The sequence below is a fragment of the Passer domesticus genome, chromosome 1 (assembly GCF_036417665.1).
Source record: "Passer domesticus isolate bPasDom1 chromosome 1, bPasDom1.hap1, whole genome shotgun sequence".
In the NCBI taxonomy this organism is placed as follows: domain Eukaryota; kingdom Metazoa; phylum Chordata; class Aves; order Passeriformes; family Passeridae; genus Passer; species Passer domesticus.
In genome coordinates, this window is record NC_087474.1 from 115,012,828 (window position 1) to 115,026,300 (window position 13,473).

General features: G+C 36.5%; 1 protein-coding gene across 1 annotated transcript; it reads left to right on the forward strand.

Moving 5' to 3' along the window:
- The first annotated feature begins 312 nt into the window (after nucleotides 1-312).
- On the forward strand, nucleotides 313-13,400 carry IMPACT (impact RWD domain protein). Its single transcript, XM_064435488.1, has 11 exons — nucleotides 313-464; nucleotides 1,281-1,409; nucleotides 2,143-2,195; nucleotides 2,481-2,543; nucleotides 4,585-4,670; nucleotides 6,319-6,447; nucleotides 6,737-6,831; nucleotides 9,039-9,112; nucleotides 10,646-10,736; nucleotides 12,813-12,947; nucleotides 13,195-13,400. The coding sequence occupies exons 1-11, from the start codon at nucleotides 429-431 to the stop codon at nucleotides 13,264-13,266; spliced, it is 963 nt and encodes a 320-aa protein (XP_064291558.1). The 5' UTR covers nucleotides 313-428; the 3' UTR covers nucleotides 13,267-13,400.
- The last annotated feature ends 73 nt before the right edge of the window (nucleotides 13,401-13,473 follow it).

Sequence of the window (13,473 nt, forward strand, 5' to 3'; positions counted from 1 at the left end):
TAGAACTGTATTGAAAACTGCTTGAAACACCTGTTACTCCTTTAAATAATTTTTAAAGGAAATTTTGTAGTTATGTCAATGGTTGCATCCAGAGCGCCACAAACGCAAGGTGAAAACGGCCGCATCAGTAGAACCCTCAGTGAAACAGAACTGCTTACACACTTTTGATTAAAACCAGGGTGTAGGGAATACGGGAAAAGCTTCCAAGACGGACATAAAGCAGGTTGTGCGGCAAGGCGAGCAGGAGCGCAGCCCGGCCGCTCCTCCGTCCCTGAGGCGGAAGGAAGGGCCCGCGCGTCACCGCCACGGCTGCGCACACGGCACGGCGCCGGGCTGCCCCTGGCTTTTCCCTGCTTCTCCTTCCCTTCCTCCCGCTCCTTCCCTTCCTCCTGCTCCTTCCCTTCCTGCTCCTCCTCCCCTCGGGTCCCATGGCGGCGGGTGACACGGAAAGGGCCCAGCAGCAGGTGAGCGGCGGAGGGGCCCGCGGGGGCAGCGGTGACTTCAGGGGGCTCCTGGTGAGCCCCGGCCCCGGAGCGGCTCCGTGCCCGCTGCGGCGCGCTGCACCGCCGCACTTCACGTGTTTTATTTCTAGGTGGAAGGCAGTTCCCCGGTTATTCTTTATGGGAATTTGTTGTGTGTCCGCTCCTCCTCAGGACGAGCTTAGTGCCAAACCTTCAGGGTCTTTCCACTGCCGGGGTCCGACCCAGCCAGCCGGGAGCAGCGCCCGACTGGGAGCTGCAGGGAACGTGTTGGCATCTCCTCCAACAGGCGCTTTGCTCGCCTTGTCACTGCTGAGGTGACAGGATTATCCAGAGAAATTAAAAAGCTGTTGTGTGTGTGTGAGAATTGAGCAAAGGTTACTTACAAAATCACAGGGTCATTTAGGTTGGAAAATACTTCTGAGATCATCGAGTCCAACCTGTGAGCAGACACCACCGTGCCAACTAGACCAGGGCACTGAGTGCCACATCCAGTCTTCCCTTAAACACCTCCGGGCACAGTGACCCTACCACCTCCCTGGGCAGCCCATTCTAATGTCACATCACCCCTTCTGTGAAGAAATTCTTCCTAATGTCCCACTTAAACCTCTCCTGGCACACCTGAGCTCCTGTGAATCAGGACTGGATCCCCAATAGCCTTCCAGTGCAGTGAATCTTGTCACATCTGTCAATGAGTTGTAGAAGAGAAAGACTTTAAAAAGATGAAAATATCATTGGCACAAAAAGTTGTGTGGGTTTTGTGCGGTGGGGTATTTACTTTTGCTTTTTTCCTTTTTTTAGATTGATGAAATTGAAGCCCTTTCATCGATCTATGGTGATGATTGGTGTGTTGTTGATGAAGATGAAAAAATCTATTGCATTAAAATTAGTGACTGTCTGGATCAACCAAAATGGACCCTCTGTTTGCAGGTACTGTGGTGGTAAAAAGTTTAACATGAATTTTGCAGTTAGACTGATGCAGGTGAAACCTTTTAAATATGGTTTATTATCTCCTCAGATGATTAAGAAGCTTTTGGATTGGAGTTTGTGATAAGACTTTTCAGTGATTCTTCCTGTAATACATTGGTTTGCTTGTGATACATTCAGTAATTGCATGTCCTGATTCCACAACTAACCAAAGCATTTCAGTGTATTTCACCAAAGACTAATTTCTGAAATACTTTTACACTGAGGACTTTGTGCCTCAGTGAATCTACTGCAGTTACATCTGGGTTTGCTTTCTGGAAAGTGTTGAGACAAAAACAAATTTGGATCAACTTAATTGATTCAACTCCTTACTTTATGTTTTCAGAACTGAAAGCAGTAAGTTTACTTGGTGTAAGAAATATGGAAGTGTCTACTTAGGGAAATGTGGTATCACTTTTTAAAGTCCAGTAACCAAGTATGCTGCTTCTTTCAGTTTTTTCTGTACTTTATTTTGCGTCCCTATAAATTGCCCCATAAAACATAATTGTATGCATTACCACTATTGGAGTTTTAAATGCAGATATTCAGTGTTTCATGTAATTCTGTAGCAACATACCCAACTGCTTTCTTCATTTGTAACACTAATTGTAGTCCTGGTGCCTGACATCAGAGTTCTTCAGTAAAACTCATCTAGCTGAGGGTAGTCCAGTGAATACATATCCTGAATTTCTTTCAGGTGATTTTGCCACCAGGATATCCAACTGCAGAGCCACCTATTTATCAACTAAAGTAGGTGATGTTTTCTTGCAAACATTTGTGTTTGATGAATTGCCACTGTTAATTGTTTACCTGTAAGTGGAAGTTTAGTTAAAATACTCCTTGAATTGAAGCATACCAGTGATTTGGGATGTTTCCAGCAAGGATATTCTATTCTTTATCCTGCTTTTTCCAAGATGTTTGCAGCTGGAATCTTGATGGTTGGCAAAGTTTTATTTTCAAGGTGTTCATCAGATTTATTTGGGAATATTGGAAGAGCATATAGCACAATTTTAATTGCATTTCTTTTCATTCTAGTGCCCCTTGGCTTCGAGGACAAGATTATACGGAACTAGCAAATAGCTTGGAAGAAATATATGTGTAAGTTTGAGACTGTAGAATATAGTAAAAGGAGACAATGTATTTTCAGTTTCTATCTGTTCTTCACTTGAATGTTAGAACACAGGAAATGGGAAAACTTTTGAGCATTTAGAGCATAAATGGCATGCCAGTTTTTCTTAAAAGCTAAGGGATACATAAGTTTTAAAATAAACATGTGAAGATTCTCTTAACTGGAATCTGGAACATTGTGGACTGTTTATTATCACAGTTAATACAGGTCATAATGGATGCATAAGAATAAACAGCTAAGTTTAGAAATACTCAAGTTACATGATTTTGAATTGCTGTGAAAGTGGGTAGAAAATGTAGTAATTTTATATGGTTTATTTATTTCCTTTAGATCCCAGAGATTATATAAAATAAATGAAATGAAAACATAAGGAAGCACAATCATGCCCAGGACAGTGAAATCTGAGCATCTTGCATAAGAAATGTTTTTTTAATGCCATAAGGAAGAGACCACTTAGCTTACATAAGGGTTTTTTACTTTTATTAACTGGGTTTCTTAGTTAATTAAGCAACAGATCATTTAAGAAGCAAAATTTAATTTGAAGTTTTAAAAATATGAAGGATTTTAAATTAAAAGTTCTGTGTGATCATATTCACCACAATTGTTCAGTGGAGCAAAAAGGACAGAGTTTGTTCTTAGTTCTGTCCAGTTTCAAAGGATTTGATGGAGTCTCTACCACAGGCAGAGCTGCTGGTTTCTTTTTTGTTCCCCCCCGTGCAGTCCTGTAGGCTGTCAAATTGTGTTGGTTCAGCTCCCTTCTCTCTATATCATCTGCTGGTCAGAGTCCTTACTGGTCTGCTCTCACTTCTGTTTGTTCAGCAGGAAGTGAAAGTGTTTGTACTTTAGGGCATATATGTACTTTAGATCATTTTAAACAGTTTAAAAACCTGGAGTGATCACTGATGTGCACAGCATTTGTGAAAACCTTTTATCTATTCAACGTCTAAATGATTGTCAGACGAACAGAGATATTCTGCATTATTTTACATTGTGTTTGACCAGGTTTCTAGTCCCTAGGGATCTAAGTTGTGTAGTTCTGCAGTCTAAACCAACATGAACTACACTGTCAATTGCTGTGGAAAAAATGGATATTTACAGATCACAAGTGTGTTTTAGGAGACACAAAGTAATTTACAACTATTCAGAAACTGTAATTGGGTGATAGTTGGACAAATTGCTGTTTAGTTTTGTAAAACAGGGAAATTTTATTCCTCTTCTAGTCTCTCTCCATCACTAAAAAATGTCTTCAGATGTTAAAGCAATGCTTCTGTACAATAAGCTGTGTGAAATTAGGGTGTTGAATTGTTCAGGAGTCTGTCTGGATTTCAAAGTGAGAGCTACAAGTTCATAAAATCCTTATTTTTGCTTGAATATATTTTCTTGAAATAAGGATGCTTATTTGAATTTGATTGTTTCCAGCTGTATGCTGTATACATTAAGCGGATTTTAAACACATGATTTTGTTACTTAGCTGGTGCCCAGATGGTGGCAGTAAGAGTAAAATTAATGAGAAGCTCTGAGATTATCTATGGCCCTAAATCTTTAGTTTTGTTTCTTAGACAAACATGCATAGTCCATAACCATTTTTAACCATTTGAAATGTATTTTGAGTTGTTTGGGTTGTGCTGCACATAAAGGAAGCGTTCATTAAATCCTAACATGCGTGTGTAAAACGTGTTCATCACATCCTCCCTCAGTACCTTGATACACACCTGTGCTCCCTGAGTGAAGCCTCCGAGGCCTAAATCTTTACTCCCTGTCCTATAGCACTGCCTAATGCCCAGACTGTAGTGTTTCATTCCAATGCTCCACTGACCTCTATCACAGTCCACCGATGAGTTTTTCACCCAGTGAGCTACTGAGACAGCACTTGACACAAGCCTGCCTGAGCTCTTTATCTCACTAGCTTATGTTCAATTTCTGTGTCTGAAATCTGTATGTTATTTTATGTACTTTGCAAGTGAAATTAGCAAAAGTGATTCTTCATTTGCCATGACCTTTTACTTGCAGACAGAACCTTGGTGAAAGTATACTGTATTTGTGGGTGGAGAAGATACGAGAAGTTCTGGTGGAAAAGGCACAGTCTTCAGATCCAGGTACTTCAGAAAGTACATGGGGTTTTTATTTTCCTTCTTCTTCCACTGCACAGTAAGATTTCAGTACAAGTTAGTTTAGGCCCACTTCTGAATTGGATCGAAATATCAGAGAACAGTCTCCTGTGTCAGGGCTTACTGTTTTACAGTGGCAGTGTCCCTTTTTAAAAAGCAGCAGGGAAAAGAAGGTGGGGGTGGGCCTCTGAACTGGAACAAGGTCTGCAGTTCTCTCAGGAATTAAATTATTTGCTTGAAAGGACAGTGCTGCCCACAGGTAGATTATGTCTTGCCCTCCATTCTGCAAAGCATTATTCATACCAGTAATTAATTTCTGGTGTTGGGTGGATTTGGATTCAAGAGAAGATAACTTCAGTGGACTATGCAGACAAATGACAAAGTATTCCATCATTTTATTTTTCTGTCCTTCCATTGATTTTACTGTATTGGGATAAGAAGTACATCATCAGCAGAGCTGCAGTGATTCTTCTGCTGTTATTCTTACAGAGTTTGTGTAAATTCACTGTTGTTGTTTCAAAAACTGGTGGGGGGTTTTGTGCATTAAAATGCTAAACTGCTATGAAACGTGTGAGTGACGTATGCATGCACAGTGGCAAAAGGAAGCAGAATTACTTTTCTCTGTCAGGATGCTACCTTTTTCCTGTGAGAAATAAAATTCTGAAGAAAAAAAAAAGTCATTTTCAGTGTGGTTTCATGGTAAGGTCTAGTGTTACTCTTTCAATAAACTGTGTATTTGTTGCTACATCAGACATTGGAGAAATCATTCTTCACTGATGTGGCTAAAAGAGTGGACACGGAGAAGTGAAAATTTTACTGACAATGTTGGAAGTTTGGGTATTTTGACCACAACTTTACGGCTTCCATTTTTGAACATGCTTTATCACCCCTCTGTTTTTTTTTTTTTTTTTTTTTAATATGGAAAATACATACATTATGAAACTTGCATTATAAACACATCGTAGCCCTCTAAATAGGAATGAAATTGTGATGTGTTAATTTGGCTCTAAGTCCAGATGTCAGAACCCTGTATATTTCCTCCTTTGTTATTGACTGTTATCTTTTAGACATTTTATACATAAAGAAAAACAGGATTTTTGGAATCCTGGAATACTTGAAGCATGTTGAGAGAGAAGTTTCAAATTTAATAATTTTTTATGTAGTCATTTTATACCCTCATGAAGTGGCATTGAGCAACAGCTTTACTTTTCCCCCAAATGACCAGTAACTGCCTGGAGTTTTTGTGAACCATCAACTTAATTTGATGCCTAAATTCAGATAAAAGGTAGCATTTTGAATGTTTAATGGAAATAAACATTCAATAAACATTATTGCTCTTTTTTTTCTTTGAAATAGTGTTACTTACTATTGAAACAGAAGGTCTTATGGATCCTGATCTGAAGGATCCCATAGTATGAGTATTTTATTTTTAATTCTCAGGAATTTTAAAGTTAATACTGGGCTGAGTACTTTTGGGTTTTGTTGTAATTAATGTTACTATTCTGCATTTAATAATTTTTAATGTCAAACTGTTTTGAACTGAGAAGACAGAGACTTTTGTGAAAAAAGAATTGAAAATTTGTTTTGCTTATCTTGCAAAAATGTGTAATAAATTCTACTACTTGTATCTTAATAGAACCAGATATTAAGAAAACCACTGAAGAAGTTGATGAAGATGATGGTGATGATTTTCTCCTAGACTATCAGCCCACTCAGGAAGACCAAGCTAAAATGTTAAATCACATGGCATCTGAAAGTCAGGAAGGTAAAAAATACCCTCTTGTTAATTCTGTTGAAATAATTTAAATGCAACCTGAAGATTCTGGTTTTCTACTCAGCTTTAGAATAAAATTAGTGACAATGGAATTACAATAACATTTAATAACAGTCATTAAAAATGCAATATATTTTTGGTGGGTTTGTACATTATTTTCTGTACTTCACTTTAATAAGTACCTTTTCTTATAGTTGAGACATTCTTTACTTTTGTAGCCCCATGCATTGTTTCTGTCCTCTTAAAAGAAAAGAAACACTCCCTTGTTTGTGACCCATAGATGAAGAACTGCCCCCCATACATCATGGAAACCCAATCACAGATCGAAGGAGCACTTTCCAGGCACATTTGGCTCCAGTGGTGACAACCAGACAAGTTAGTAGAGATCAGTTCTTCTCTTTTTGCCTGTGCTTTGAGCTTGACAAAGTATTACTGGAATATTTGGGATTTGCCAGATACGTTGGTCTGTCTGTGCATCTTTCTGTGCTGGTACTGTCTGAATAGTCATTGGTTTCTCACTTTCACTATCAGCTGAATAGTGAAGTAGCAGCTCTTCTTCCTGCTATTCTTTACCACTGTGTGCATTAGATGGACGAGAATAAGAACCCTGTAATTTGACTTCTGGATGTTGGCAAGTTTATCATAAGATGTTCGGAAGTTACCGGGTCTGTTATGTGTTAGCTGGAAAAGCTAACATGTAAAATGGGTTTATATATGTTCTCCCTCTTTCAGAAAGGAAATCTGTTGAAAAACTCACTTGGATCATGCATAAGTAAATCTTTATTATGACCTGATTGAGAGGGGTTTGGTGCTTCTCTTGTAAATCACTTTCCATCTGTTACCATCAGCCTCCTTTGATCATCCCTTTTTAGTGGGGAAACTACTGTTCTTTTCTTTTATTAACTCAGTTAAACCTTGAAAGGATTTTTCTCTTTATTTTTATGCAATTTTAGGGTTTTATTAAAGAATTTTTGGTAAGGGGCATTGTCAAGTGCTTGAAGTTCCGTGTAAGCTAGGTCACCTACATACTCAGTGGCTATGAAAAAACACAGCCAGGTTGACAGTGGTTTTAGGCTGATTTCTCTATGCAAAAACTGTAATGTTTGAAGCCATCTGTGTTTTGTTTTGTTTTTTCTTCCCCCTCAATAATTTGCCTAATATGGACATAAGAATTGATCTCTAAATCCCAGCATCCCTTTGACCTTTCAAGTTCACATACATTGTATATTCATGGGGGGTTTTGTGTGTGTAGGAACAATCTTACTCACAAATCATGATAAAAGGGTGAGAGTATTTTAAAATGAAAAAGATACATTAAGCCAATTATTTCTGTTTCTTCCCTTTCTAAAGTAACAGAGTTCATTTATTATATATGTATCTTAAAGACTCTCTTAAAGAAGATACAGCTGTAGCACAAAAATTAACCTTTATGTTTTCAGGAACCAGGTAGCTTGGAAATAAGTAATGTCAAAGGTGAAGATAATTTCATATGAATTGTCCTTTAAGTCCCTGTATTGAAACTTACTGTTTTAACATACTGTCCATGTTTATGAAAGTCTATTAAGTAATAAGAATTGTTTCCTTCAGTGTTGAAAGTAAGGAGAAACAATATTCTCTGCTAATAATAGGATTTTTTAAAATTGAGATATCTTTTATTTGAGGTGATTTTTGTCAGTTGAATTTCTTCAAGAAGAATTGGAAATAGCACAGTATAGCTAGGGCAGATATTAAATATGTCTGTTGATTACTCTCTGAGACATTTGTTTTTGTATGGAAGGCAATTTACCTGCCAGGCATGTTTTCCCAAGCTTTCTCAACTTCAGTAATGTTTTGTATTATGGACTAAAATGATGTCTTAATCAAAAGCTCTTCTTTTTGCTAGACCATTGGGAAACATTGAACAATTGCCAGCTTGTTTACTTAAAAACATATGACAAACTGATATTAGTAAATGTTTTCTATTTGGTACTTCTTAAGAGCAAAGAGATCATACACATGATGGGAATATCTGTTTTCCAGGAAATACTGACACTTTCAGACCCCTAATAGGATGTTTTTTGTTTTACTGTTATTTCTTTGAAGTGGAAATTTCATGAAAAAAAAGCATGTTTGAGAGAAAAGGAAAAACTTGAAATGTAGTAGGGCTTTCTAAACATCATGTTTTTGTGAAATAAGTAAAAGCAGTGTGTAGTGGGAATATGTATGTTGTGTTCTATCCCAGCTTAACTTTCTTGTTAAAAAAAATAGGCAGGTGCAGTTGATACTTAATACTGACTAAAAATGTTTTCTAGATATTAGTGTCTCTTGTTTAATAAAACAATTTGACACTTCTACATCTTGAGCAATAATATGAATGTACACAATGTAGAAATTTAAGGGACAAGCTGCTTTCAGTATCCCAGGAAAACAGTTTAAAACAATACTGAGAAGCTGCTTCTTGAGTCATCACACCAAACATTTAGTGTCAAAACATAAAATTGTTTCATTGTAGTATTAGGGAGATGTTTGTTTAGCAGTGATAATGAGAGGGATGTGTGAAACCCCTGTTACAAATGGAAGGTTTTTTCTGTTGTTTTTTGTAGGTTAAAAGAGTTCTTGAAAAATTGTATGAGAACAAGAAAATTGCAAGTGCTACCCACAACATATATGCTTACAGGTGAGATACAAATAATGATTTTTATTTTTCTTTTTAGCGTTCTTTCACAAATGAGTGCAGGACATGAGAAAGAAGTTCCTTTCTATTGAATTCCTTGCTATTAAAAGAAATTCCTTGCTTTAGGGAGCAGGTTTCTTATTTGTATGGTTGGTGTTGCAGGTGTTATTTTGAATTTGAGGTCAAGAAAGTAGAACATGCAGTAGGAAATAAGACAGTGAAGCAGCATTAAGAATAGGGAAAAAAAAAAGTGGATTTGACCATGTGTTGGTATACTTTTGTAGTATGTCTGAGCATGGAAATGCTACATCATCCTGAATGCGTTTTTATTTGGGTGAAGTAACTTCTTTTTCCCCCCAACCTTATATTTAGAAATAGCTGAAAATGTTCAGTTGAAATAAGAGTTGAATCAGAAAGCCTGATGCAGACATCTGGCATATGAAGTTTCAGCTGAAATACAAGAAACTTCAGGGATTATGAGAAACAGGTAAAAATGAGTTTGGCAGTCACCTGCCTCTGGCAACTTTAGTGAACATAGATTGTGTGAAATGAATTGGTCTCAGTCCATATAGCAGTGTAGGTTTTCTGAGGAATGTAAGTGACAATAAAAGGGAGGAACTGTAGGAACCAGTCATCTAAAAAAGCATGCACAGGTACTTATCCATTCATGCTCATCCTGCTGTGATCCTAATGAGACATGAAATGAGAGAAAGTGAAAGCTTATTTTACCAAAAACTACAAGCTTCTACCTAAGGAAAAAGTTTCTGTAAAGAGGGCATTTCTGTTCTCACAGATGATGATCTGGCTTCCTTCACTCAGATAATCCAAATCCACATGGAAAAAAAAAAAAGGAACCAGCACGTGTTTACTGCTTCCTCTTCATCATGTAGTACTAGAAGCATCTTTCTCATTATGTCACCTGTAACTAAGTTCAAAAGTTAGGAAATAAGTTGGTAACAAACCAACCTATTGGTCAGTAGACCTCTGAGCATGACTTATGGAAAATTAGGCCTAAGCAGCTGCGTTTTTTATGAAAAAATGCACCCAAAAGTTTACTGCAGTGCCCCCTGAGGAAGGAGATGACATGGAGAATCCAAGGGCAAATTTCAGTGATAGTTTCATGTTGCTGCTGAAATACAGACATAATTAATTACTAATAATATTTTTGTCCAAGTTCTTCTTCTAGGTTTATACCATTATATGAATCTGTATCTGGGAGAGTTGGTTTCAGCTAGGTGCAATTATTAGGCTAAAAACCTGGGTATTTTTCTGTTTAGGGACTTTAAACTGGTAATGACTGGAGTTTACCTGAAGTAGCTAAAGTCTGTGTAAAAGTTTCTCAAAACTTGTTCTACTGTACAGATAAACACTTGTGGTTTACCCTATGCCTCATCCTGTTTTCATATAAATATGTGTAATAGAGAGTTCGAATTGATGCACACATGTATGAAAGATAGGAGATTTTATTAATAATGTATAAATATTCATTGATTAACATTTTTAAATCTATTTTATGTTATTTTTTTTCTTTTGTAGAATATACTGTGAAGATAAGCAGACGTTCCTACAGGATTGTGAAGATGATGGAGAGACGGCAGCAGGTGGACGTCTTCTCCATCTTATGCAGGTTGTAGAAGTTAAACTTTGGCTTTTGGAAGTCTTGAATTTATATTGATTTTAAAAATCACTACAATGTAAATAAGCTTGTAGAAGATTATTTTGATTTTTGCTCTGCTAGCAGCCAGCCAGATCATTCCTTTCTCACAGTTAAAGGAGAAACACAGACCGTAGCACTTTCAAGTCTCAGACCATAGAAACAAGTGATGTTTCATAGGTGGCAGTAATAGTTTGAATGGGTTAAAAGATAACTAAGTTTTAAATGCTGTGCTTCCTGTGTGGTGTAAGGTACACAGAAGATAAATACTGGGGGAAGCTGACTGTCACAATAAAACAGCTGACCTGTGCACAACCTGTCATGTGGTTCCCTTGAGTAGGTGTAATAAAAAGACACCAATATATGAACTTGCAGAGTAGAACTTCAAATACAAAAGAAGTGGAGGAGCTAAGCTGTTTTGATAATTTAGTCTGTTTTGTTGTGCTGTTTCCTTTTCTGGGCCCATAGCCCTCATACTCACATATATACTCACATATATTTTAGTCTTCAAGTATTGAAATAAGATTTGGCAAAGGTGCTGCCAAATGTGAGTGAGTTGAGATTGATAAATTTTGGTTCATGACGCAAGCCCTAGTAAAACTGTAATTAAAGTAGCACAACTATAGGAGACAGCTGTGTGCATATTAATGCTGTGCCTCAAGTCACTTAACTGTGTGAGCAGACAAAATATTTATTTTTGTTTTAGATTGATGTTCCCTTCACAACAGGAGTTTTATTTTCCTGCCCTTTTCTTGCTTTAATATTCTTTTGCTTAATATGTTGCACTCTTATTCCTGGAAGCTTTTCTTCCCCCACCCATGTTTTCTTTTTTTTTTTTCTGAAAAAAATATAGTCGATGGAAACATTTTGACATTTTTAATTTCAAACTTTTTCAGAATTCTAAAATAACTCAAACCAGACTTGGGAAGGTTAAATAAATAAACAAACTTAGGTTATGTAATATATGCAAGTATATGTGCTAAGTGTGAAGACATTATTGTTACGAACATAATATAAAGATACAATTTGGCAGTTACTGTACCTCAGTTTGTTCTGAGATTATCAGCTTTTTCTCAGCATGTTAGTACACACTTTTGAAAGTTGTCTAGGCACTTAATAATCCATAAAAATCCAGTTTAGAACATGACATGAATGTCACTTTCAAATGTGAATGTGTGTAAATTATAGGGATCATCATTCTCCATCTGTAATCCTAGTTACTGGGAATATTTCTGTTCTGAAAGAATAGTAAGATAAGGATAAGAAAAGTTCAATTTTCAACCATAGGAAAAGATTAAAGTAGTTTATGGGCTGATTTCTGGATGTTCATAGATCTTGTAGATTTTTTGGTTTGAGTTCTTATGATGTATGGGTATGAAAATTAGGTAATTTAAAACATTTATTGTTGCTGAATTTATAGGGGTTTTTTGTTGTTGTTTTGGGAGTTTTTTGGTTTCGGGGTTTTTTTAATAGAAATTAATCTTGTTTCAGATAAGACCAGCATTTCAAAATAGCACTTTCTGGTTACAAGACACTGTATTTTAGATTAGTATCATCCTGTTTACTGTCAGCAGTTGTTATACATAGACTTTATGGCCAATACATAAATGTAGAGTAGAAAATTCCTGTCACAGAACATGGCCCTAGTCCTTTTCATTTTAAAATTAAAATTTTTTCACAAACCATGACTGACTCTTCTAAGAGTATTATGCAAATTAGTCAGATATCTCTTTTTTTCTCCTTAACAGAGATGGTTAATGTTGTTAACATGCACATATTGACAGTACTAGCTTATGGCATTTTATATATCCATGTGTATAATGCCTGTGGCCTGGCTGTTATTAGCCTTGTCCACCAACACTCCCAAAAATGTGAACAGACAATCAGCTTAGTGACAGAATAATAATGGATCATACCAAAGAATAAGAAAGGTAACTGAGTAATTTTTTAAAATAAAAGATAGACCTTTTTTATGTTTCAAATTGGTGTCAGCAGTGAACCAGGTTCGCTTAAAAGATAACAACTTTTATTGCTTTCTATTATTCACAGATTTTGAACGTCCACAATGTGTTAGTTGTGGTGTCCCGCTGGTATGGAGGTATCCTCTTGGGACCAGATCGTTTCAAGCATATAAACAATTGTGCAAGAAATGTACTTGTAGAGTACGACTATGTACCATCAACGGTATGTTTCATCCCTCCAGAGTGGAGGTATTTGCATGTGAACTTGTGTGACTTTCCACTGTTAGATGAAGCCAGAAGAAAAGTAATACAACCTGTGTGAATGGATAAACATGTCCAAATTTTCATAAATCTCTGTGAACTGTGAATGCTGTTCATATTAAAAATAATTCTCATGGGTAACCTTGGGAGAATACTTGTGGTTTACAAGAATATTTTTTAAATTTTGCAATGCATGTTTTTCATTTCAGGAAGAATCATCTAGACAAGCTGGAAAGAGCAAAAAGATAAAGAAGGAAAACAAAAAGAAAACAGAACACTAATTTATTTTTAAAAAACTTTAAAATACTATTTTGCACATATTTATAAAAAAAAAAACCCTGGACCTTATTGCTTTATCTTTTATGGACATGTTGTATTCAGAAGAGAATTCAGTAAAGCCATTGATATATTTTCACCTTGTTTTGTGATTTCTTCTGCTGTTCTGAAGTAGATCTTAGACACAAATTTTCTGTTTTCTGTTTCTTACA

What these genes read in the sequence shown, in the direction of transcription:
- IMPACT (XM_064435488.1), top strand. Translation starts at nt 429, where the DNA reads ATGGCGGCGGGTGACACGGAAAGGGCCCAGCAGCAG. An exon ending in GTCTTCTCCATCTTATGCAG is followed by an intron (nt 10,737 to 12,812) that starts GTTGTAGAAGTT and finishes TATTATTCACAG; the next exon opens with ATTTTGAACGTCCACAATGT. An exon ending in ACGACTATGTACCATCAACG is followed by an intron (nt 12,948 to 13,194) that starts GTATGTTTCATC and finishes TTTTCATTTCAG; the next exon opens with GAAGAATCATCTAGACAAGC.